The following is a 25,187-nucleotide window of genomic DNA, read 5'->3' on the forward strand; positions in this document are numbered from 1 at the left end:
TGAGGCTGTGGGATCGTTTATTGGGGCTGTGTCCAGCCAGGCCGCAGCGCCAGCCTGGGCCGGAGCCCAGCGTCCCTAAGAGGCGCGGGGGTGGGGGAGGGGAGAAAAAGCGGGAGGATCCGCCACCCCGGCCCCACTCCATCTCGTCTTGGTCCCTGCGGTGGTGCCGCGCTCAGGTAAGCGAGGTGTCGTCATCGCTGCCCTCGCCGCCTGCGCCCCCCAAGCGCTCCTCCCGGCTCTCTGTCACAGCGCTCTCATCGATGTTCTCCAGCGAGTCCGCGTGCTGCACGGAGAGCTCCGACAGCGCCAGGCTCGGCAATGGGCTCTGCTCTGGGTGTAGCCACGGCTTGAAGTGCGGCTGATGCTTCTGCTTCCACTCCGGGTACTTGACGCATGCCTTGTACATCTTCTTCATGGCCTGTGGGGCCGCCGCACAGCCGAATCAGGGGTGGACGCGGAGCCGGACTGCGTCTTCGTCAAGTCCCGGCCTGCGCCCTCCAGCGGCTCAGTCCCCAGCTCCCGGTATCCTGACTCTGGCCCATTTCATGACTCCGCCCCTCAGCCCTGACTCCGCCCCCTGACTCCCAGTCCCCATCCTTGACCCACCCCCTCATCCGAACCCTTTCCCCCAGCTTCGGTACCCCAAAGTCCCAAGGCCACTCACCTTGGGAGCCAGGAACTGAGAAGATTTATTCACTACCCACTTGGGTAAGGAGCCTACGAGAGCAGGGAAGGGTAATGAGGAGAGAAGGAAAGCAGCCGCCTAAGGAACCCAGCCCCCGCCAAACGTATATACCACCCCACTCCTTCCAGCCTGGGGCTTCCACAGAGGGTACCCTCTTCTCCCTGGGAGTGGGGGGAGGCTGTGAGTCAAGTTCTGTAAGACTGCATCATCCTCACTTTCTCTTTTCACCTCAGCCCAAGGTCTCTAGGATCAATTCTGTTGTGTCCCCCCAAATTCACCCCATCCACCCCTCCCATCCCTCTGCTGAGCCCCAGAGGACTGCATGGAAGAAAACCACAGGGTCCTGGGTGACCACAGGCTACAAGTAGGTTGAAATCATGACCCACCAAGCTCCCACCCATCACCTCCCCTCCACTGACATCCCTTCTCATAACCAACCTGTGAACGGCCTTGATGCTCAGCCCCTCATCTACCTGTTCTTCCAGGAACCCTGCCCCAGGAAGTCTAGCTGCTACACAGGCCCCTTGGCTGAGCACCCCACGTTGCCCCAACCTGGAATCCACAACCCAGTTGTCTACCCTTTCTCATTCCCAAGTGTCTACTCTGCCTGACACCCATCACAGTCAGTAAGGAGCAAGAGGGCCCTGGGCCTGGCTCACTGGACCCTCGGTGGGGCTTGGGCACACCCAGGCAAAGATGTTAAGGGCTTACCCATCCTCTAGCCAGTCACCCGTTCACACACTCACTCCACATCCACTCTGTGACACCTACTCTGGGCCAGTCCCGGGGGCCCAAAGAACAGCTCACTGTCTGGGGCCCAACAGTGTGCCAAGGGCTCTGCTGGAGGGGAATGGGCCCACCCGGCAGGGAGCCAGCAGTGACCTGGGTATCAGAAACAAAGGAGGTGACATCTGAAGCAGCCCTACGGGCATGAGTGAGGGAGGAGAGGTGCAAGGCTGAGGGAAACCGTTGCCTACACAGGGATGTGGAACCATGTAAGGTATGAGGAGGGACTGTGAAAGCTGGGGAGGGGGCTTAGACTTTACTCTGAGGGCAATGGAAAGCCAGAGAAGAATTCTATTCAGAAGAGAGTCATGTAGAAATATGTTTTGGAGAAATTCCTCAGTAGCTGTAAGGACAGAGAAGGTGGCTGAGTACGGAGAGAAAGGACAGATTCAGGAGCTATTTAGGAGGCAGAATCAATAAGAATGGGTGGCCACATTTGGGAGCCGAGCAGAGGGCACTCCAGTCAACCCCCAGATTCTTGGCATGGGTGACTGGGGGTTGGAGGCTTAGGAGAAGGCATAACCTAGAAGGAGAGAGAGTTCAGCATGGGACACAGTGAATCTCAGGTCCTGGAAGACATCTGGAGGGACGAATCCCGGAAGCCAATGGCTGCAGGGATCTGGATACTAACAAAGACGCACAACAGCTGGCCACAGAGCCTGGGGAACAGCTGAGCCCTCCCGAGGGAAAGAGTACTGAGACATGGAAAGCTCGGGCTGCTGGGATGGGCAGAGGTAGGAGCCAGCAAGACAGACAGGGTGAGAGCAACTAGTGAGTGGGAAACAAGTCGGAGCCAGGGTGCGGGGGTCCAGGAAAAGAGTTCCAGGCCTCGTCGAGGAGCAGCACCTACCACCTTGGCCTTTGTTTTTCAAACCATTATCAAGTCTCGAACCTTGGTTCAAATGATATTCTGTATGGAGAGGCCCCAAATATAAAATAGCTCCAGACAGAGGCCCTTTTTGATCCCTAGTAGATCAGGTCACATCCCCTGTGGTAAAGGAAAGGATCCCCTGATGGGCTGCTGGGGCCAAGCCCTCACCTTTGGGGTCCACCTGGGCCAGGTAGGTGATGACGCAGCTCTTGGGCCCCGTGCTCTGGATGAGGTAGCCCGTCTGGATGGACACAGCTCGGACCAAGTCTTTCCGAGGCGGGTATTTCTGGGGATGGAAGGCAAAGGGAGGTGAGACTCAGGGTTGGGGCAAAAGAAGTGTATTTGTGAGTACACACGTGCGTGCGCGCGCACACACACACACACACACACACACACACACACAGGTAGCTAGTTCAAAACCTCTGGCATACACTCCAGGCCAGGCCTGATGCAGGGGTAAGGAGAAAGGGAGGACTCAGACTAGGTCACCCCTGCCTCTCTTAAGCTCCCCCCACTCTCCCCAGGAATGCCCCCAGTCTGCGGTCAGGGGTCATGAGCACATAGGTGGGCAAGCATACACACTCCTCTTTGCCCAGGCCAGAGCAAGGTGGCCCAGCCTCAGAGAGGGTCAGAGAGCCCTGCCTCTCACCCTTTGCATCTTCCTTTCCCAGCCAGCCCATCTCACTTGCCCACAGGGATGGCCTACATCACCCTCTTCTCAACTGTCTGAGAGCTGAGCAGGGAGACCAGAGCCAATATTCTCATTATATAGGAAGGAAACTGAGGGTTGGCAGCCTCTTCCTGGGCCAGGCCTGCTGGCCCGGCCATACCCGGCCCCTTCCCCTGTGCCCCCAGCAGGGAAGGCAGGTAGACTCACGGGGTGTTTGACTGAGTAGTTCATAATGATGTAGTCAGTGCCCATGGGGAGCCAGGAGCGGAGGGTGATGACATCACGGTTCTTCAGGGGCTTTGGACACCTCCCTGTGGAGTGCAAGGGACAGTTCAGCCAGGCCACCGGCCTGCCTACCTGCAAGGGAGGGCACAGCTGAGGCCAGGCACAGAGATGCCTCATCAACTGCCAGTTCTCCCAAATCCGAATGGGTACCCCAACCCCTGCCAGACCATAGTCCCAGAGCTAAGACTAGGAGAGAGAAAGGGCAGAACACTCTCCTCTCCCCTCTGGTCTCAGGGACCACCTCACTGCCTCCCATGGCCCTTCCCTTGCTGGCCTGGCTGTTTGTGTGAATGTGAGTATATGGGAGAACGATGTTACTGTGAGCGTGTGTGTCTGACGACGTATGACTGGGAGCATGCGGCACACGGCCGTGGGCTGCAACATGACTGTGTATACATGTGTGGAATGTGTATCCATGAACATAGGAGTGCCTGTGTGCGTGCCTGCGTATGCCAGGGAGGGCGACCCTCCATCTCAGCACTCGGGTGTCGGAGCCTCCTGGCCACAGGAGTGAGCGCAGGGTGGGCAGGAGGGAGAAAGAGGCTGGGCTGGAGGCCTGGATGGGGGCGGAGAGCTGGGATCGTGCTTGTGGCTGCTCACAAGAGTAATAGCCCACGTCAGCATTGACTGTCAGGCGGGCGATGTCGAAGGTCTCAATGACGTTGCTGTCCCACTTCTTTCGATACTCAATGTCGTGGAGCACATCGTAGAGTGTCTCGGCTGGCACGTCTCGGCATTCCATCCGGCACTGCGGACACACACATGGGGTATCAGGGCCACACAAGTTTCCACGCCCCGGCCAGGAGACCCAAGGGGGGACAGGCAAGAAGGGGAGAAGACGGACAGAGAAGAACAGCAGCTCTGAGGCCAGCATGGGCTGACCTCTTGCTGTGAGCCCTGTCCAGCCCTCCCAGCAGCCGCCTGTGCCAGGAGACAGACAGCCCCTAGATCCAGAGATCATCTCCCGTCTCAGCCCTCAGCAAACCTCCCCTTCTGTCCCAGTCTCCTTCTCCAGGAAGACTTCTTGAATGACCAGGCCAGACCTTCTGGACTCCCAGACACTAAATCTCTCTCTCTGTGCCGTCCCAGACCCCTGAACATCATGGCTGAGGCTCACAGCTGACTCAGCGCAGAACGTGGAATAGGTACATGTTAAATGAATTGAAAGCATGAATAAACAAATGCCTAAATGGATGGTTTCTTTCATCCGTGATACTCACTACCATACCATTTGTATGCTATTTTTTTTTAAATCCAACATCTCTGGATTTTTAAAAAAGATTTATTTCTTTGATAGAGAGAAAGAACACAAGCAGGCAGAGTGGCAGACAGAGAGGGAGGGAGAAGCAGACTCCCTGCTGAGCAGAGAGCCCGATGCGGGACTCAATCCTAGGACCCTGGGATCATGACCAGAGCAGAAAGCAAATGCTTAAAGACTGAGCCACCCAGGCACCCCATGGATTTTTTTTCTTAAGATTGTATTTATTTATTTGAGGGAGAGAGAGTGAGTGGGTGTGGGATGCTGGGGAGAAAGAGGGACAAGCCGACTTTGCATGGAGCATGGAGCCAGACATGGGGTGCGGCAGAATCCCAGGACCCTGAGATCCCAACCTGAGCCAAAACCAAGAGTCAGATGCTTAACTTACTGAGCCACCCAGGTACCCTAAACATCTTTGGATTTCTTACAGTTTTTAGCCTTGTTCTCAAAGAGCTTTCCATATAGGGGAGAAAAGAACCAAGGATACTTTTTTTATTTAACCCTCAAAACAACTCTGTCAGACAAGAAATCCAAGGAGGAACTTGAGGCTGAGAGAGGTTAAGTAACTTGCCTGAGGTCGCCCAGCTGGTAAGCAGCAGAGCTGGGATTTAACCCAGATCATATGTCTGTAAAAACAGAACTATGTTAAGTTTGCACTCAGCAAGATGAAACTTAGTTCATGTCCTTGTTCTGTGACTTTTTTTTCACCTCAAAGCCCCAAACCCCAGGATCAAGTTCCCCTCAAAAACTGGATGAGTTTTCTTGTACAGTTTAAAAAGTTCTCCCAGAACTGGGCATTCAGATGGTGCCAAGGGAGTTGCACATGTTACTAAAAAAGGGGATCTATGCAACCATATGAGGGCAAGTCATACTGCCTTTCCTCTAACCTTGTGTTAGGCCTTGGCACACTAATGGTGAGGAAAGGCCACAGGAAGGGCACATCACCACCTACCGGGTATTCTAGGCATCAGTGAACTCATCAAGCCTGGGATATACTTCACTTTACAGAAAATACGGAGGACAGAGAACCAGCTAAATTTCACAAGAATACAACTGAAGGCAGACGGTGAGGCACTCTCCAAGGCCACTGATCCAGTCGCTTCTACAGGTCAACGTCATAATGAAGGGTCTGGGCTAGACTGACAGGACCCAAGAACCAGATAGAAGGTGTGGTCCTGGATTGCATGCTGACCTGGACGAAACAGCTCTAAGGGCTATATTTGAGATGACTGGAGAAACGTGGATATCTTCTGAGTATTAAGTGCACTGAAAATTTACTGAAACAAAGTGGTAGAATGCTGCCTGAGGAAAAGCAGGTTACAAAATGGAATGCACAGTATAAGCTCATTGTGGGGGAAATCTATGCACAGAAAACCCTCGGGAAGAATAATCACTAAAGTGTTAACAGCAGCAATCTTGAGATGACGAGAATATGATGGTTTTCTCTTTGCTGCATTTCTTGTTTTCTAAAATGTATAGTACTGCTCCTACAATAATGACAAGATTTAAGTAGAAAGGTCGCCCAGAGGTACTGAGGGGCTGCACTCACCAGATGCCAGGTACTACCCTCCCCCCAGACCCCTGCTTCTCCTCTCCACCCCCTTCTTCCTCCAGCTGCTGGCAGAGGAGACAGTCTCCCTTTTTCCCCTCCAGGCACTATCCTAAGTGCTTTACACACATTACCACATTTTGTTCTCACAGAAAGGCTCTGAGGTATTAGCCCCATTTTAGAATTAGGACAACCCTCGAAGTTCCCTTTCCAACCCGGGTCTGGCAGAATGGCTCCTGCAAAGAAGTGTGGTGAGAAGAGGAAGGGCCATTCTGCCATGAACGATGAAGTGACCAGAGAATACGCCACTGACATTCACGAATGCATCTGTGGAGTGGGTTGCAAGAGGCGTGCCCCTCAGGCACACAGAGAGATCTGGAAATTTGCCATGAAGGAGATGGGGACTCCAGATGTGCCCAGTGACACCAGGCTCAGCAAAGCTGACTGGGCCAAGGGAATAAGGAATGTTCCATACTATACTCGTGCGCAGTTTTCCAGAAAACATAACAAGGGTAAAGTTTCATCAAACCAGCTTCATAGGCTGGTTACCCAGGTGCCTTTCAAAAGTCTACGGACAGTTTATGTTGATGAGGACTAACTGCTGACTCTCAAAGAAAGGTCTAAAACGCAAAAGGAAGGAAGGGAGGGAGGGAGGGTGGGAGGAGGGAAGAAAGGAAGAAAAACTAAAAAAAAAAAAAAAGCTCAAGGACAGACTCCAGCCTGCAAAGATTCACTGTGTGACCCTGAACAAGTCATTCTCCCTCTCTGCTTTTCTGCTGGATGAAAGGGTATGACTCCAGATCCAATCAGTTAACTAACAGGCCCCAATTCCAGCCCTGTGCAGAGCACAGAAGAATCAGAATTGACTCAGGCCTGTGCTCCAGAGGCTTTCAGTTGAGGGAGGAGACTAACTTGACAATGGAGAGGTAGTCCAAACCACCCGATGAGGGCACAAAGGAGGTGGTCAGCTCTGCAAGGTGAAGGGAGGCATCGGCTGCACAGAGAAGCTGTCTGGAAGGCAGGTGTCTGCCGAGGGCCCTGGAAGAGAGAGCAGCCAGGGAACAGGCACAGAGGCAGACTAGAGTGAGGTGTGTAGGCAAGCCAAGTTCTGTCTGCTCCAGTCCCTCTGGTGTGTTGTAGCCTAATGGTCAGAAGGTCCTGGTTCCAAGTCTTAGAGAAATGTGTGATTCTGGGGCTGGGTCAGCAAGTAAGGACAGCAAGTAAGGACACACTCACAGAGTGATAGGGACCTTGCCCTGCAGACACAGGATCCAGCATGAAGGGCTCCCACTGGTTCGGTGAGCAACTTGTCAGGGTTTGCCCAAGGCTTTGCCAGTTTTAGCAATGAAAATCCCACATCCTGGGAAACCCCTCAGTCCCAGACAAACTAGGACAGTTGGCCACCTACCACAGGCTAAAGCTGGGACAACCCATGTATTAAAATAGTGACAACAGATTGTATTCCACAGAACAAAATAGGAAACCAAAGGAAATGTAGGTATGAATAAATAAAATTAATGTCTGATGAGGAATAGGGTATTTACATAGCTTCAAAGTAACTTCCCATCAAATACTTATAAATTACAAAGGGAAAAATGAGTAACTTTACTGTAGAGAAGCAGGGCAGACACCTCTTGAACCAAGTTATCCCAGCGAACTTATTAGTAAGGAGACAAGTTGGCACTGGCTGTCGCCTCACAGGACATGATGAAGAGAATACAGGCAACGCTTTTGTGACGTTTCTGCCAAAGGTGCATAAACACAATCGAATCATTAGGAAAATCAGACAAACCCCAAATAAAGGACTTCTACACAAGTCCCCCCTGCTGAGTGTCAGGTTCTGGACAGGCAAGGAAGGACTGGGGAACTCTACCAGACTGAAGAAGACTTCAGATGGACTGACTGATGGACGCAGGAGTGAATGCTGTGGGGGCAGTGAGGGAACAAAGCGAGGGGAGGGCTGGGACGGAGAGAAAGGTGGTGGAGAAGATGGCAGAAGTCAGACCAGCGGTGACAGCTGTGGGATGACCTCTACCCAGTAGTCCCGTGGAGGTCTGGATGCTGCAGTGGCCTGTCAATGCACACGCACACTTTACCCCAAATTATGAGCAGGTATCACTCCCATACTGCCAGGTAGGAGCCCGACACCCAGGAGCCGCAGCAACCAGAATCACAGGGCAGTGAAGGCAGTCGAGCAGGGATCCAGAACCGGCTCTTCCTGTCCTCTCAGCTCTCAAGGAGCACTCGAGGGCGGCCTCTGGGGAAATAGGACTTGTCTAACTAAAGCCAGCTTGCAAAGCTGACTTGGCTCTGCAGGTCCTCAGAGGTGTTCTCTGGGCCCTGAGTGTGTGTGGAAGGGCCGTGACAACAGGATTCTGCTCTTAGCTTAGAACCCTACCTAGGACCGCCTCCTCCCCCTGGCCAGGTTTAGCGTCCCCAGGGCCTGAGGGGGGACCCACACTGCCCAGGTTTAGCATCCCCAGGGACTGAGAGGGGACCCACACTGCCCAGATGCTGCCCATTTTCCCTAGGGCCTGGGGCTCCTGTGGTTTCCCGAGACAGCAAGCGGTAGTCCGGTAGTCCAGGTGTGCACAGCCCCAAGGCAGACCCCGCAGGTAAGTATAAACTCTGCATTTCATTTTTTAAATAAAGAGGGAGAGATAAACAAACAAATAAATAAAAAGGGAGGGATGCCTGAGTGGCTCAGTCAGTTAAGTGCCCGAATCTTGATCTCAGCTCAGGTCTTGATTTCGGGGTTATGAGTTCAAGCCTCTCGTTGGCTTCCATGATGGGCACAGAGCCTACTTAAAATACATACATACATACATAAACAGGGAAACGTCAAAGGTTTCCCAGGCAGGGCAGGAAGCCTGGCGGGAGTGGGGGCACTGTGGGTGGAAGCAGGCAGGCTATCTGGCTGGTCTGGAGAATGGAGTGGAGAGTGACCATGGGTGTTCTCACCCTGCCTGGCTCCCGGCCGTGCTCTTTCCACAGCCTCCTGGAGGCAGCGCAGCTGTGCCAAGATGGGTAAATTACACCCAGCATTTCTCCTGCCCACGGTGGCAGCCACCACATGTGCGAGCTGTAATTCTAAGAGGCTTCAGGAGGGATGGTGCGGGTAGGGATTAGTCACTGGAGAGCACCTGGGGGGCAGGCCTGTAACCAGGACCCACAGCCATTGAACGCTGGGCAAGTCAGTCTCTTGGGCTGGCCCTCTGGGAGCTCCCCCAGCAAACCAGAACTGAAGGGGGGCTGCTCTGGCTACTCAGTGAGGGTGCCACTAGCTGCAGAACCCTCCGAGCTTGGGTACAGCAGGGAAGCTGACTTGTAGCTGAAAAAACTGAGGCCCAGAGGGAGCAGGTGACACCAGGAAACTACAGACGGCAGAAAACAGAGTGCTCAGAAACCCAGGACCACCACACCCATAGAGCCACGGTCAGCAGGGACTGGCCACGTGAGGAAGGTCCTCAGGGAAGACTCCAGCAGGTTTTGAGTCTGACACTCCCATCTTCCAATTCCAGTTCCTCCTCTGGGCACAAACTTCCAAGTCTTAGTTTCTTCACATGAAAAATGAGGGTAATAATAGTACCTATCTCATGGGGCTGTTGGGATCAAATTAAATGAGATAATGTGATGATATGCCTGGTACACAGTAAATATACAAACACAGCGGCTGCTCTGACTTTAGCAGGCTTCCGTGAGCAGCTGTTTACCCTTCCACAGACCAGGACCAGGTCCCGTTGGCATGTGCTGCCTCGTATTTTGTGCCCTGCGTGCTCCTCTTGCCTCTCCCTGGCCCTGCCCGTCTGTCCATTCATCATTTCACCATTCTCTGGAGTCCGCTGTGTGCCAGGCCTGCAACTGGGCAGTAGGGCCTCCGGAGTGAACCAGGAGCCCCAACAAGCGGGTGGCACAAGGGACAAGGACACAAAATCCCATTAGAGGATGAGTTGGGGTCAGGGGAGAGGAGCACAGTGACGGTGGGAATACAGGGCAATGAAGCTAGAAGGGAAAGGAGTGGAAATGCCTCTAGGGGGGAGAGGGCGTTTCAGCAGAAGGACTGCTGGGCACCAAGCTGTGTCTCATTCTGTCCCTCCCTCTCTCCCACCCCTTGCCCTGTGCTTCTCTGGAGGCCTTCCCAGGGCTCAGCTTCCTAGAGAAGGAAGAATCTCCATGGGAGGGAGGGAAGTGGTAGGGAGAGGGGCTGCAGTTTCTCCCAAGACCCAGGGAGATAGCTGACCCCAGACAGGGGAAAAGAAGTCAGGTCACCTCCATGGGACTGCCATAGGGCCTTGAGAGCCAAAGGTCAGGGCCGTAACATGCAAACTGATGGGGAGGTAGACCCAAGTTTGGCCCTTATCCTCAGACCTCACAGAGCAGGTCTTCGGTATCCTTGCCTGTGGGATATGTGGGGCACACGTATTATCCCAAAGTCCTAGCTAGGGACCCAGGGGATGAGCTCTTCTCCACCACTCTTCAGTGACCACTGGGGAACGTGCGGCCCAGAGAAGGTAAGGGGTCCGTGTGGGCTCTTACCATCCCACAGGTCGTGTTGACTCCTCACCACGCTGCATTTTAGTAGACAGTGTTGTAAGAGGAATAACTGTTATGCAAATCATCTGTTCCCAACAGAACCATATTCAAATCAAAGGGAAGTGTTCCTGCCTGCGGGTGGGTCACTCAGTATCAAATCACTCATAGCCCTGAACCATAGCCACAACCTCAATAACCATTACCATGTATTAAGGGCTCAAAATCACTACCTAATTCATCATCACAAAGGAGACGACAGCTCCTGGCCCATGGACCCCACAGGAGCTGACATTTAGGTCAAAGTGCCTCTGCCAGTTGTGAAGGTCACCAAGCTGCGACCTCTACACTAACACTGTCTCTGAGCCTCCCAGCTCCACAGTGGTTATCATCATCCCCATCTTACAGATGCAAAAACTGAGGCCCAGAGAGTTATAAGGATTGATCTCAAGGCTAACAGTGGTGAAGCAGGGAACCAGCACCTGCTTGTGCCTGACCCCAAAGCGTCAAGACTTTCTGCTACCGGCCCAGCCCAAACACCACGCGGGAGCTGGAGACTTAGCTAACTGATGGTTATTATGCAGAACTCAGTGGATTCAGATGGCTTGCTGCCCAGGAAGGCAAGGCCCATATATTCTTCCTTGGAACAAAGTTCTTCACTGCATCCTTGGACCTCACTGGGCTCAAACACAGAGCCTTTTCCAAAACTTAGCCCTGGAGCTCTGTACCTGGAAGACCCCTGAGGAGGTTCCAGCCCTTGCGCTGCCCAGCCAGACCCAGCCAGGCCCACGGCTCACAGCTGACTCAGCAGATCCTTTCTAGCCTTGGCTTGGGCAAGGGACTTCAGCTCTGAGTCCCCGTTATCTTCATCTGTCAAACAGAGATAATCCTCCCCTCAGAGAGGAGCTGTGAGGATTAAATGAGTCTTGTACATAAAGCCCAGGCAGCAGGTGCCCTTCCTCCAGCCCCAAGCCCCGGCAGCTTCCCTGACTTCTCAGGCCCTGCCGACAGGAACACCTTCTTGTTAATCCCCAAAGGGCAGGACATACAGGGCCAGGGAACAAAGTTTAAAAACACAAAAATGCCCTAGATCCCTCCACAGGGTGGACGGACAGAGAATGGGGTGGGTGGGCCTCTTCCACCAGGAAAGGGCCTTACACAAATGCACCAGATCCTCCCTCACGGCCAGGCAGCACAGACTCCATGTCAGCCCGGGTGCTGAAAGATGCAGACTGGCCTGGGGCACAAGGCCTATGAGAAGCTCCCCTTCAGCAGCCCCTCGACCCTCTCTGCTCTGGGTCCCCTCCCAGGACCCCCACTGTCTGTCCCAAAGGCCCCAAGAGGCCAGCATCGAGCTGAGCTGATGGAGAACCTGCCCTTGCCTCTAGGTTTCTGGGGCTCCCAGAATGGACACTTCTAAGCCCTTCCTCTAAGGCCCCCCACCAAATCTCAAGAAGAGCTCAAGGGCACTGACATAGGGGGTCAGAGAAAGTGGGCAGTGGGGTGTGGGAAGAGAGAGGTCTGATCAGTCCTGCTTTCCCAGGGCTTTCCTTCCCTGGCTCCTTCCATATTTTATTTCTGAACTTTAGCCTGGCTGCAGCTCTCCCAGTCCTTAAATCCTTCAGGTCGGCCAGGGGGCCTCCTTCCACCCCCCAGACCTCCCTCCATCAACACACACTGCAGTGCACTGACTTGCGCCGGCGCTATGGTCCCTTGTTCATCTTGGCCTCCCCTGTATCTGGCATGGTTTAGTCAAGAACTGTTTCTGAATGGAAGGGATGGACAGATGAGACAATGAAGAGGTTGTGCCCGTGTAGGCTTCCTCTGACTTTTGGAGTGCAGCTCTGAGCCATGGCCGGTGATCCTTAGTGCTTCTGTGGAATCAGAAGGAAGAGTTGTCGTGAAAACCACCTGGACTCTGGTAGAATTCTCTATGGCACTTTTGGCTGATGACTCCTTCTGCCATTACCCTTGCATGAAATGCAGTGTGTGGGGTGGGGGTGGGGGTCAGAGACAGACTTCAGGGAAGATTCTGGGACTTGCTGAAAGATCTTTCATAGTTCCAATAAAATAAATTTAAATTGTACCGAGGTCCCAATTTACATTTAGGAAAATAACAAAAATATAGAAAATACCCATGGCTTGTGACGATATGGTAAAACTGTTATATAGTTAGTGACAGCAAAAATTGACTCCACTATTCTGAAAACCAATTTGGCAAATATTTTAAAATCATAAAAATATCTTTCAGGGGCACCTGGGTGGTTCAGTCAGTTAAGTGTCTTGCCTTTGGCTCAGGTCATGATCCTGGGGAGCTTGCTTCTCCCTCTCCCTCTGCCTGCCGTGCCCCCTGCTTGTGCTCTCTCCCTCTCAATCTCTCTGTCAAATAAATAAATGAAATCTTTAAGAAAAGAAAAGGAAAAAAAAGAAAAATGTCTTTTAACTCAGTTCCTGGAATCCCAGGACCAGAAATTTATACTCAGGAAAAAACATACCAAAAAGCTGTTACAATATTCATGCCTATATTATTGCATTTATAATTAGCAAAATATATGGAGAGTGACCTGGAACAGCACCCATAGCTGGGCCGGGTTGGGTTAAGACACATCACCGATGACGACTGCCCAGCTACTGAGAACTGGGGGCTCCCCAGAGCGAGGTTGGCTCTGAACCCTTGGAACCTAGACTAGGACAGGCAGGGAGCAGCTGAGGGAAAGGTTCAGGAATTAATAATTCTGTAGCAATATTAGAAACTTTTACTGATGTAATGTTAAATGAACGAAAGAAGATACAAATCTGTACCTGTGCCGAGGGCTAAACCATGTACAAATTGTCTACACCATCAAATGAGAGTTGGGAGAAAACAAAGAAATGTTTTGCACAGGAATTGAGGCTTTGGGTAATTTTTCATTTTTGGATTCTTGGTACAGCACAAGTTTATGGAAACTATACTTTTTCCCCCTGCGTTGAGAGTGTTGTCCAGAATCCAGAGGTCCTCATTCCCTGGACCTGGAAGTCTGGGCGGAGCTGAGCTGGGGCCTGAGGCTGCCCAGGCTGAAGTGGAGTAGGCCTGTAAATGCTACCTGTCACCTGCTCATGCTGGGAGTGGAAGGGTGGGGGCTGTGTCCTCGGGCTACACCAGGCAATGAGGGCCAAGGGCTGCGGGGCAGGCCAAGAGGGAAGCCAGTCCGCAGCTACAAGGCCAAGCACTCAGTGGAGTCCTACAGGATAAAGGGAAGAGGAGAAGGCGTTCAGATGAAAAGGAGGGGGAAGAGCTCCGGGCAGAGGTGCCAGTGTGAGTCTGGGCCTGGCAAAGACCTGGACTGGCTGGAGGAAGGGGAGGAGGGGAAGGCTCAAGCAGTTCCATCAGGTAACCTGAGCGAACAAGGAAGGAGGCGGGAGAAAACAGAGCCGTCCCTTGAGAACCTCAGACTGTTCATTCATTCATCCATTCAGCAAATGTTAACAACGTGCCAGGCTCTGTGCTAAGAGCTTTACAAATTAACTTAATTCCATCCTCTCAATTACCTGGGAGGAGGGAGATTATGCCCATTTGTAAATGCTGGCCCAAAACAGTGAAGTGAAGGAACCCACCCAGACCCCAATATGAGCCCCAGTTGCCTCCTGAGTCTGCTCTGGCCGACCGCACAGGGCCCTGTGCTGCTCTCCGTCCAGGGCTGAGAGGCTTACACCAGCTCTGCCTCCTTCCCCCAACACCCCCGCCCTGTCCCAGTCTCCAGCAGCCTCCATGGACCCCGGCACACCCCTCAGGCTCCAGACCAGCAGGCCCCAGCTCTGCAGCAGCAAGCAGCATCGGGCGCAAACATCACACAAGTTGACCTCCTGGCCTGGAGCTCCTGCTGCTGTGCTCCAGCCCCGAGGGAGGTAGGAGAGGCGGACAGAGGTGGAGTTGAGGGCAGGAGAGCTGGGAGAGGCGGACAGTGGGTGGGCCTGGAGGAGAGGGAAAGAGAAGGGGTGACTCGAGAGACAAGACAAGGGCCAGGGCTAACACACAGACACAAAGACAAAGACATATGGAGAAGCACCTTCTAGGGCTTCAGGGACTGCCAGAGGCCTGATGCCCCAAAGCACTCTCTCTAGTAAGCTCCAGACTTCATCTTCAATGGCCTCCTGGGCATCACACCCGAGCACACACTCACCCCGTCCAGTGCTGCCATATTACCTACCCCAGTACCCACTGCCCTCCCCTCTCCTCCAACACCTGGAACCCCGGCATGGTTCTGGACTCGTCCCTCACTCCCATCGGAGTTCCACTCAGCCACCACCTTCCAACACCTCCTGCTCACCAATCCGAGGCAGGCATCCCCATCCTCCCTTGAACCACTGCAGCCGCATCCTTGTCTCTGGTTTCCTGGCTCCCAGGCCAGTGCCTCCCCTGCCCAAGGGAACTTTCTAAAAGCCAGAACTGAGGGTGGCATAGGCTTGAAAGTCCCTGCTGTCTCTCTCTCTGTCTTCGGGCCCGGATCCCAACTCCAAAATGTCCTCCTCTCTCTGGCTCCGCCTCCGCTCCTTCTCACTCTGTCTGTACTCCTGCCTCTGGGAGCCCTTGGCACTGAGGGATTCGTGGAGAACTGCTCAGCTTGCAGCCTGGCTTCTGCCAGGCTCCCAAGGCCCTGCCCAGACAGCCCCCGCCACCACCACGCTGTCTGCCTTGGGGTCCCCACCAGAGTTCTCTTGGAGGGCTGTCCCCGTCACCATCGGTCTCCCCACTAGGCCTCAGGGGTAGGGCCTGGGTCTGACCCATCTTCAGGTCTCCAGCACCCTCACACTGGCTGAGGTGGGGCAGAGTGGGTGGGAGGCATGAGAAGAAGTTTGTTGACTGAATAAATAACAGGGACAGAAAAAAACATGGACGGAAAGGGAAAAGTAGAGACATAAAGGAAGAGGTGGTAACCCTCGGACATGGGGACAGAAAACACACCCCAAGAGGAGACTCTGAGAGCCAGAGGTAGGCCCAGGGGCCAGGCCAGGAGGCTGGATGGAGGCAGGGAGGGCAGAGCTGTGGTAGAGCCAACCCTGAGCTCCAGGCCGGAGCCGCTAGGAGACAGCTGAGGAGACATAATTGGATCAGAGACAACTCTGCTGCAGTGAGGGGGCGTGACTCACACACACAGTAACACCAGACACAGAAACACACAGTCCCACACTCAGAGGCACATACACACAACCTCAGACACCAGCACAGGCACGCGCAAACACACACACACACACACATCCAATACAAATTACTGACCCTCGTCAGAGCTGGCACGGGGGCACCTGGGAGGAGGCTCATATCACACACACAGTTGCCCGCAATCCAGCTCCCCACACAGAAGATGCACATGGAGAAGGCCAGACAAGCCCTATCACATCATCCTGTCCTCATGACACACAACCACCATCTGGCATCTTATTTAATTATCGGTTTGCTTCTGTTTTCTCTGGTCTCCGCCTCAGAATGTAAGCCCATAACAGCAGGGTTGGAGCTGTCTGATTTGCCACTAAATTCCTAGATATAACATAATACTTGGCATACAGTATATGCTCAATAAAAATGTGTTGAATGAATTAATGTTGGAGACACACCTGGGAACTCCATCCTCTCTGGTTGTCAGGCCTCTGCCTGAAGACATCACTTCTGGGGTACCTGGGTGGCTCAGTCAGTTAAGCATCTGCCTTCGGCTCAGGTCATGATCTCAGGGTCCTGGGATAGAGCGCCATGTTGGACTCCCTGCTCAGGGGAAGTCTGTTTCTCCCTCCCCACTGCTGCTCACCCTGCTTGATCTCTCTCACACTCTCTCTGTCAAATAGATAAAATCTTAAAAAAAAAAAAAAAAGACTTATCACTTCTTTGGTGCAGAATCAGGTCACAAGCAGTCTGGGGAACCAAAGATAGAGAGACAGGGTATCCAGGAGATGGTAGAGGGGATCTCAGGAAACCAGGGACAGATGCAAGTTGTGGCATGAAACCCAAAGGACATGATTTCAATGGTCCAGGACCACAGTACTCGTCCCACTTCCCGTGTGTGTGCACGCACGTGCGCGCGTGTGTGTGTGCGTGCACGTGTATGTGTGCGCACATGTGCTTCGGGGTGGGGAGGGGCAGTGAACATGTGCAGGCATTGCTCACCTGCCCCAGGACATGACTCTAGAGACAACAGAGGTAGCAAGTCTTCCAGGATCCCAGGCTGAGAGGCAGAGGGGCAAATGGTAGGCTAAAAACCCAGAGAGGAGCTCCAGGTGCTCTGTGTCACCGGCCCCAGGCTCTCTCATGACAGGTGAGAGGAGCTTGGATTTGGCATGGGACCTACCACTAAGTCCTAAGCCTGCCACTTTCCTTCACTGTCTGTGTTTCTGAAGACCCCAGAGCACTGAGACCAGCCCCAGCATACCAGAGGGGATAAAGTGAGGCACCGAGAGGAATAGCCTGACACCTGGTCTGAACAGCTGTCCTTCCGCCTGTTGATGGAGCAGGCTCTTCCACCCAGTCAGGGGCAAAGGTAAAGGGTCGGGGCTGGAATGAGGTTTCTAGCCTGTCTGTCATGGCGGCAACCTGGTTGCCCAGCCTGTGGCCACTGGTCCCTTAGGAACAGGCTGGAGTGGCCCAACCGAAGGTCCCAGCTCACGGAAGACTGCCAGGCTTCTGGAGTCATGGCGCCCATGGCCCTGGCTCCAGGTGGCCCCGCCAGGTGTGGAGACGCAGGAGAAGAAAGAAAACCCATCTGTCTCCAGGACTCCCTCCTTTCTCTCATCTCCTGAAACTTTAAAGACTCTCGGCTGGAAACTGAGCTGGGGCTCGTTAAATTTTAAAAGCCAGAGCCTGGGGAGCTGGGCGTGGATGTACAGAGCCAGCCTGTGGGCTGAGGGCTCTTCTGGCCCCAGGGGGACACTGACTAGAGGCACCCACCTTCACTCCACTCATACTCACAAGGTTCTCGCCCCCAAGGCAGGCATCAGGGGGCTGTACAACCACACCCTCTCACAGCCCAGACTGCACATTGCAAAGGGTCGTGCTAAAACCCCCAGCTTCCATCCATCCTAGCTCCTCCGTCTCGCTGGGTGAGGTCGCCGGCCCTGGAGGCATTCCCCACAGCTCCTCCTTTAGCATGGGCCGTGGCACCTCTGTCCAGACAAATACAGATTCCTCCTCCTCCTGCCTGCCTGCCTTCTTGAAAACCGTCCCCTGGCATCCTGGCACCCAGGACCTGCAGGACCCACATCGTAGGGCCTTGGTCCAGCTCTCTACTCACCTCTACCCCCCTGCATCCCCGACTCTATCCCAAGCCCCCTGCCAGTCTCCTGATGCACTGCTCTAGGTCCCACCTCCGGGCCTCCCGCAGCTGCTCCCCTGTCCGGAATGCTCCCAGGGCTATCAAACATGTACATCTCATTCTCCACCCAATTCCAGAGGTATCACCTGAGCATTCCAGGAAGCCTTCCCCAGGCCCCAAGGCTGTTTCAGGGCCCCCCTCCAGATCTCCACGGCTCCTGTGACGAGTGTCCATCCACACACAAGGGAGCTCCTTGAGAACCAGGCATGGGCTGGAGTCCCCTCTCTGTCCCTTACCTCCCACACAGGGCCAGGCAGAGAGGCTATCAGTGAGTGTTCGCTGAAGGAGTGAATGGATGAGATGCCCTCAGAGAGGCCCCACTATCCACGTCTGTGGAATGAGGAAGTTAAAGCTGAGGTGGTGGCAGCAGCATGCTCAAGGCCATGCGGCTGGGCCTCCAGACCATGTGTTCTCTCCCCTACAGCCTCAGCCTTGCCCAGGGACCTCCTCCAGAAAGACCTCCCTCAAGTTTCCAGCCCCCTCTGACCGTTCCCTTCCCTGAGCTCCCTCACCGGAAGGTCCTGACCCTGACTGTCTGGAGGCATGCTCTCTGGGAGCCTGTTTGGTGAAGAAAACAGGCCTCAGATCTGAGCCACTGCCCCCAGTTGCCCCCACGCCTAGTCAGAGCTAGAGCCAGCCAGGACAGTCTTCAGGACCAAACCCTGGACCCAGGCTCTAGAGAGCTCTCTGATGGCACAGAGTGGCAAGGACTTAGCTCACCTTCCTTACTCTGTGCCCAGCAGTACAGACCCCTCCAGCATGGCCAAAGGCCCAAACAACCTCTACAAACCACCTGCCCAGCAGCTTCCTGTAGAGATGGGGAAACTGAGCCCCAGATGGGTAGAGTTCCAGCCTGAATCTGAACTCACTGAGTCCAAGGCCCTAAAACCAGATTAGCTCACACTCTTGCCTCCACAGAGAACACTGACTTGGAAAAGTGAAGTGACCTCCAAGGTCCCACCAAGGACTGGGCTCTTGGTCAGCTGGGTCCCCTCCAGGGTGTCCTCCCAAAACAACACTGCACAGGGAGACCCAGGCAAGACAGAAGGGTATGTTGGGACCCATGGGGTTCTAAACACAAAAGGGCCCAATGGTGTTTATAAACAAGCCCAAGGGAGCAGAGAGATCTCAGCTTCGGAGACCCAAGGGCCTGCATTCTGATCCTGCCTCAGCCAACTCCAGCTGTTTGGCCTCCCACAAGTGAATTCCTGCTCTGAGCCTGTTTCCACATCCGTTCCATGGTGTTAATAAGACTCACACCACAGCTGTGAAGACTCAGTGGGAAGCCATAAGGAAAACATCTGTCCCTGCCCCCACATTCCCCATGACCCTGGGGAGTCTGTTAAGAGTGGTAAAACTGTTAAGAGTGAGAAGGGCCCTTGGGGATCCGTAAAATAATCCCACATTTCACAGGGGAGCTACTGAGGCACTTAAGAGGGAACAGACTTGAAAGCTTAAAACCTGGGGTGGGAGTGGGGAAGACTTGTGATATGGGAGCCAGGGGACAGAGAGGTCAAGAAGGGAGGGGCTGTGGAGCTCTCTCCAGAGCAGAAGGGGAGGAGCGGTAGGAAAGGAAGTCAGAGAAGACAGGTCCCCACTGCCTAGCTTCCTGTAGCAAGAGGAACCTCAGGTTCTCAGGCACACTCTCCCAGGAGACGTCCCACCCCTGCTGCAGCCAGCAAGCCCCTCAAGGCCCCCCCGCTCACTGGGCCCACTCCTGCCTCTGTGGTCCACCTGTGGACATCTGCCCCATGCAGTAGGCAGGGGTCACCTGCCATTGTCATTCCTCTCTTCACCGGGTTCTGGAAACTTCTGAGCACAGGGCCAGGTCTCCTCCACCTCTCACATGGCTGGCCAAGCACAAGGCTAGGCCGGCTGCAGCAGCAGAAAGCCTGAGCACAGGAGCAGCAAGGCCACATCACCACCTGCTCTCTGTCCCCTCACTCCTCCTTTCTCCCCCACTGGCCCCAGCACAGGTGTTCTTAGAGCCGGCACAGAAGGAGAAACAGCACAGAGAAGGGCAGGGACCCACCTATGGTCATACACTGAGGACACCACCACCAGAACTGGACCTGAGCTGGCCCTGCTTAAATGACCGGCAGACCCCCGAGTTTTGCATTCCTCATACACAGACACTGGCCTGGGCATCGAGAGACCTAGGTCTGGGTTCCAGTTTGCCTTCTGCCTTAGACCCAGGATCCGTGTTCAGCATCTGCCTGTGGGACAAGGCCTACCCTCTTGGGAGGTGGTGTCTGCCTCCTCGCCAGGGCCCAAGGTACAGTGCAGCCCCAAGGCCAGGCCAGGCTGGAGGCCAGGAGGGAGGGCAAAGGTGGAGGTGGCCTCCAACAGCCCCTTCCCTTTGTCTTGGCTCCAAATGCTGGTCCCAGAGCCACAGTGGCTCTCAGGGACCTCTGGATACAGGAACAGGGAGAAGACAAGTCTAGGGGAAGAGACACAAGAGGAGATCAATCAGGTAGACAGATAGGCAGGACCCCCACCCCCCACCCTGGGATCACGAGAACAAGGCATGTCCAGGGTGCAGGCGGGCTTTCCCAGCTCAGAGGGAAGGCTGGGGCAGGATGGCGTAAGGGGCCAAAGCTCAACAAACAGCTGTGGGTGAGTCCCAGCCCCCTGGAATGACCCCATCAGCCCTGGGACTCTGGCTTCAGACCTGCTGTGTGACCTTGGCAGGTAACCTCCCCTTTCGGGGCCTCCAGCTTTCTCATTTATCAAACAGGAATGGGATTATGAGAACACCGCAGTACTTCAAAGAGTTATTGATGGGGTCAAATGCTGTAATGTTGACTAACAGAGTGAGCCAAGCGGACAGGGCCAGGTGCTCTGGAGCCAGGCTGGCCTAGGTCCTACTTCCACCTCAGCTGCTCTGGGACCTAAAGCAAGTGACTCTTAGCCTCAGTTTCTTTGTAGGATGGAGACAAGCCTGCCCAGGACTGGCCAGAGGGTAAATTCAAAGGTGGAGAGAGACAGTCCCTGCTTGGCTCAGGGCAGGGGCTCCTGTCAGAAACGGGATTCACTGCGTGGAAACTGGGACTCCTGAAATCCCGAGGATGGGGAGCTCAGAGACCTCTGCCCGTCTACCAGAGCTCCACTGGGCTATGCTGAGGGGATCAGGAGTGGGGGCTGGTCCCTTGGGATACCCATAGCCAAGGCCCCAGCCTCCATCCTAGGCCCCAGCTCTGCTCACCTCCTGTCCCCAACTCTACCTCCATTGTGGGGAGCAGAACAGAGAGAGCTAGGCTAGGAGGATAGAAATCTGGGTTCCAAGCCTGGCTCTTCTAAGACTTGACTGTGTGACCCTGGGCTGGCCCCTGTCCTCTTCACAGGCCTCAGTGTTCTCACTTGCGCCCCAGTGAGGAGGGAGTATGAAACAGGGATGGCAAAGGGCCTTCTGGCCCCCTCCAAACTCTGCTCAGTCTGAGAGGGAAGGAAGATCCATGTCCTGCCTGGGTACCACAACACCCAGTTTTTCCAAGTCCCCTTCTCTCCCAAAGAAGGCCACCTGACAAGTCTGATCTGACCACAAGGGGTCTCTTGTGGGAGTCTAGTCCCAAGACCCACCAGCTCCAGTCCAGTACTGGGCTGGGTTTATTCATTAACCAAACCAGATGGAGGAGGCAACTCGGCCCTATTGACACAGAGGGTGGGAGTATACTGGACTTAGTTCAGACCTTCTGCTTCTGGGGAGCCTTAAGCCTTCCCCAGGTCACAGTTTGGAAAAGAACCTTGTTCTCACAACAACCTTGCTCACCTTTCATTCAGTTTGTTCCTTCTTTCTTTCCATCCTTCTTTCAACCAACATCCCTGCTCTATCTAGGGACACAAAGAGAGATAGGATCTGTCCCTGTCCTCAGAGAGCACCAAGCTGGGACACATCAACTGCCCTCTGCTTCCCTGCTCCTCAGCATCAGACACAGATCAGGTCCCCAGGAACCCCCTCAGGCCTGGGCAGAGTCCCAGATGGAGAGACACACACACAGACACCCAGAGAGAAAGAGATAGTCAGATAGCTGGGACCCAAACAGAGAGTCACGGTGGGGGGGTTGGGATGGCGGGGAGGCAGAAAGGATGAACTAGAAGGCCACATGGGACAGATGGACAGAGCTGTAAATGACGAAGATACAGTGAGGCAGAAAGGCATGGGGTCAGAGAGGGAAGGTCAGATATCTCCAACCCTGGAATGAAGTCAAGATGCCGCAGCTAAGTCTGAGAGTAGGTCCTGGGCAGAAGTGCCCTCTGAGTCCCCTGCCCTTCCCGTCCACCCCAAGAGGAATGCACTCCTCCGCACTGAGGAGGAGGGCAGCAGAAAGTGGAGAGCAAGGGAAAGGCAAGGGAGGCGAAGGGCACAACCTATTGCGAAGAGCCCATTGAAGGGAGACCTGCCCCCCTCGAAATGTGGCATAACAGTAATGCCTGATATGTTGGGGGCAGCCGGTGAGGCCTCTAGACCACAGTCTTCACCAGCCTCTGCCCCATCTTGTCTGCAGGGGAGGTGGGCGCATGGTGTCCCTCCTATATGGAGGAAAGTCACAGGGCTGTGTGGAGTGGGGTTGTAGGCTCTGAGGGAGCTGATGCACCAGCATCTGCCTTGCACCTGCTGGCCTCCCTTGGCCCCCTCCTCCGAGAGCCTGGCCCTGTGTAAAGCACGGACATCCAAGCCCTGACCTCAGGATCTGTCAACTAGGATCTGGAGTCCCAGCAGAAGACTCTAGGTGCAGCGGGGGGGGGGGGGGGGGGGGGGGAAGAGCAGGGCATCAGGCAGGAAGGAAATCAGGTCCCCGGCACCCAGAGCTGCAGGAGTGGAGACAGAACCAGAACCAGAATTAGGGAGAGAAGGGCTCAGTCTGCCCACCTGGGATAACTCAAGTTGGGGACCCGGTGAAGTCTTGCCAGGGCAGAGTGGTCCCAGAGGGAGACCACTCCCCTAGACAGGCCTGGCAACAGCCCACCTCCCCAGGAGCAGGCAAGTGCATGAAGAAGACTGGGCTCTGGCCGAGTGAAGCCAAAGTGAGTCACACCCCCTCTTCCGGCCTCAGTTGGCCTCTGTGTGATGAGCCCTTGCCCAGCAAACTGTACCTCTTCCTGGCTGGAGACTCCTTCTGAGGCCAGGTACACAACCAGGTGTCTGTGGCCCTGCGGGGGGAGCAGAAGACTCCCTGTCTGAGGCGGCAGGGCGCCCTGGAGGCTGCACGTGGGGCAGGGCAAACCTACCTTGATCTTGTGCAGGGTCCGATCCATCTCCACAGCCTGCACCCACACAGACACGCCGGCCTTGCTGTAGGTCAGATTCCAGCCCTCCTCGGCCTCACACTCCGACCGGAAGCTGCGGAAGTCCTGGTCGTCGGGCACCTGGACGCTATCGCGGCCCAGGACTGGCCGAGGCCCTTGGGGCTCTGTTGAGGCAGCGGATTTCTCCATGGGGAGGCCCAGGGCCCTGGTCCTAGTCCAGCTCTCCTGGGTCCTCCGCGGAGGCTCCGACAACGTCGACGCGGTTGCAGATGCTGACGCCACCTTCCTGGGACCTGCAGGACCGGTTTGAGGTCGGGAGTCAGTGCGCTGGGGGAGCGGGTGGGGCTGTCCGGGGTCCTGGGCGGATGGAGAGTTCCAGACCGGCAGGGACTGACCCCCTAGTGAGCGCGTACCAGCACCGGGCAGTCACGGGGCCACCCCCAGGAGCGACCCCGGACCTCCCTGGGGCCGGAGTGGGGGCTGCGTATCGAGTGCTGGGGGTTCCGCGAGACCTCTTCGGGGACCCAGGGGAGGCCAGGACCCGAGGTGACTGACGGTCTGGCGGGGGCTCCGCGCAGCGCCGGCCGGACCCGCTCAACTAACTCGGCAGCGGCGCCGGCGCGGGCTGCGCGCGGGGCGGGTGGTGGGGGCGGGGTAGGGCGCCCGCCCAGCCGGACGCTCACCTGTGCCCGCTGCTCCGCCGGGGCCCGCCGGGGCCGGGGGTGCGAGCGCCGCCGCTGCCGCCGCTGCCCGGGCGACCGGGGCCGCGCGGGGGCTCCGGGGGAGGAGCAGTGGGTCCCGCCGCCCGGCCCCGCCCCGTGCCCCCCCCCGCCCCGCGCGCCCCCTCCCTTCCTCCCTCCCTCCGGGCTCGGCTCGGGGGCTCCCGGGCTCCGCTCCCCGGGGCTTGGTATTTTCCAGGCTGCGGAGGTACAGCTGACGGAGCTCGGAGCCCCGCCCCGCCCCGCCCCGCAGGGTCCTAGCGCCCGCCCCCGCCCGCCCCGGGAGGGGACATGGCCTGGAGGGAACTAGTCCTCAACCGGGGTTGGGCACGGAGCAGGAAGGGGCCAAGTCAGAGTGGACTCTGGGAGGAGGGGTCCTGAGGTGCTTGAAGAGCGATTCTGGAAGTTAATTGGGAGCCCGTTCTCCACCCCCCTCCCATACGCACAGTTATACACCCCTGCAACAACCTACTTACACACAGGCACGCTGTCCCCAGACATCCCAGGGACACCCCCACACGACACTCCAGAGACCCAAACATGGGCACACACCCCCGCCACAGTCAAAAGCAACTCGAGATGCCGAAGCTTACATCCCCCATCAACGACGAGGCACACCAAGCCTACACACTTCTAACCCAGTTCCCAGTGAGGTTCGCAAACCCAGGCGGAAGTTGATCGAACCCACTAGCCTCAAGGTTCCCAGACTGACCAGACCTGGGTAACATCTCTGAGTCTTACTCCAAAGTGAGAGCTTTAACCAGGGCCCTCTCCAGCCCAGGACTCTGGCCATTGTCCACCACCACCCGTCCTGAGCACCCAAGCACCTGCCCGCACACCTCCCATGGACTAGACTAGGCTCTCAAGAGCATCCCCTGTTCCTCCCCAGGCAGAGCTGGCCAGAGCTCCAAAGCCAAGACGGAGAGGGGTTACCTCCACCAGCACTCCAGCCATCCCTTCCAGCCTGGGAGGCTGCCATCTGCCCCCTGGGTCCTAGTGCCAGCCCTGCCTCCAGCCACTCTTTGTGAACTGAGGCCAATAGTTCAACTTCTCCCAGGCCAGGCCAGAATGAGCGTGGCAGATGGCCCAAGGCTGAACATTCACTCATACCAGTGACTGGCCCTTGACCACCAACGGGCAGGGAGGGCCCATGGGAGCTCACCTGAACGGGCAGCTTACTTGCCCAGGGTCACAGAGCAAGTACATAGTCATCCTATACAGTACCCAGGTCTCAGCCTCCTCCCACCCCAGGG

General features: G+C 55.5%; 1 protein-coding gene across 2 annotated transcripts; it reads right to left on the minus strand.

The window, feature by feature from the left end:
* STARD10 (StAR related lipid transfer domain containing 10) lies at positions 1-24,172 on the minus strand. Of its 2 annotated transcripts, XM_080815698.1 has the most exons (8): positions 23,899-24,030; positions 23,198-23,508; positions 23,063-23,119; positions 3,898-4,045; positions 3,220-3,323; positions 2,511-2,628; positions 665-717; positions 1-418 (listed from the first exon to the last, which is right to left on the minus strand). In XM_080815698.1, exons 2-8 carry the CDS (start codon positions 23,402-23,404, stop codon positions 173-175), a joined length of 933 nt encoding a protein of 310 aa, XP_080671824.1. In that variant the 5' UTR covers positions 23,405-23,508; positions 23,899-24,030; the 3' UTR covers positions 1-172. The 2 variants fall into 2 exon arrangements, with proteins under 2 accessions (XP_080671824.1, XP_080671825.1); XM_080815699.1 differs by lacking the exon at positions 23,063-23,119 and having other exon boundaries at positions 23,899-24,172.
* Positions 24,173-25,187: the final 1,015 nt, after the last annotated feature.

The sequence above is a fragment of the Martes martes genome (assembly GCF_963455335.1).
Source record: "Martes martes genome assembly, chromosome: 10".
NCBI classification, from domain to species: domain Eukaryota; kingdom Metazoa; phylum Chordata; class Mammalia; order Carnivora; family Mustelidae; genus Martes; species Martes martes.

Excerpts from the sequence above, each read along its gene's own strand:
- STARD10 (XM_080815698.1), bottom strand. The coding sequence starts at position 23,404 with ATGGAGAAATCCGCTGCCTCAACAGAGCCCCAAGGGCCTCGGCCAGTC. Across the intron at positions 23,120-23,197 it reads GGACCCTGCACAAGATCAAG|GGCCACAGACACCTGGTTGT; the intron begins GTAGGTTTGCCC and ends CTCCCCCCGCAG. Across the intron at positions 2,629-3,219 it reads ACTACTCAGTCAAACACCCC|AAATACCCGCCTCGGAAAGA; the intron begins GTGAGTCTACCT and ends TTCCATCCCCAG.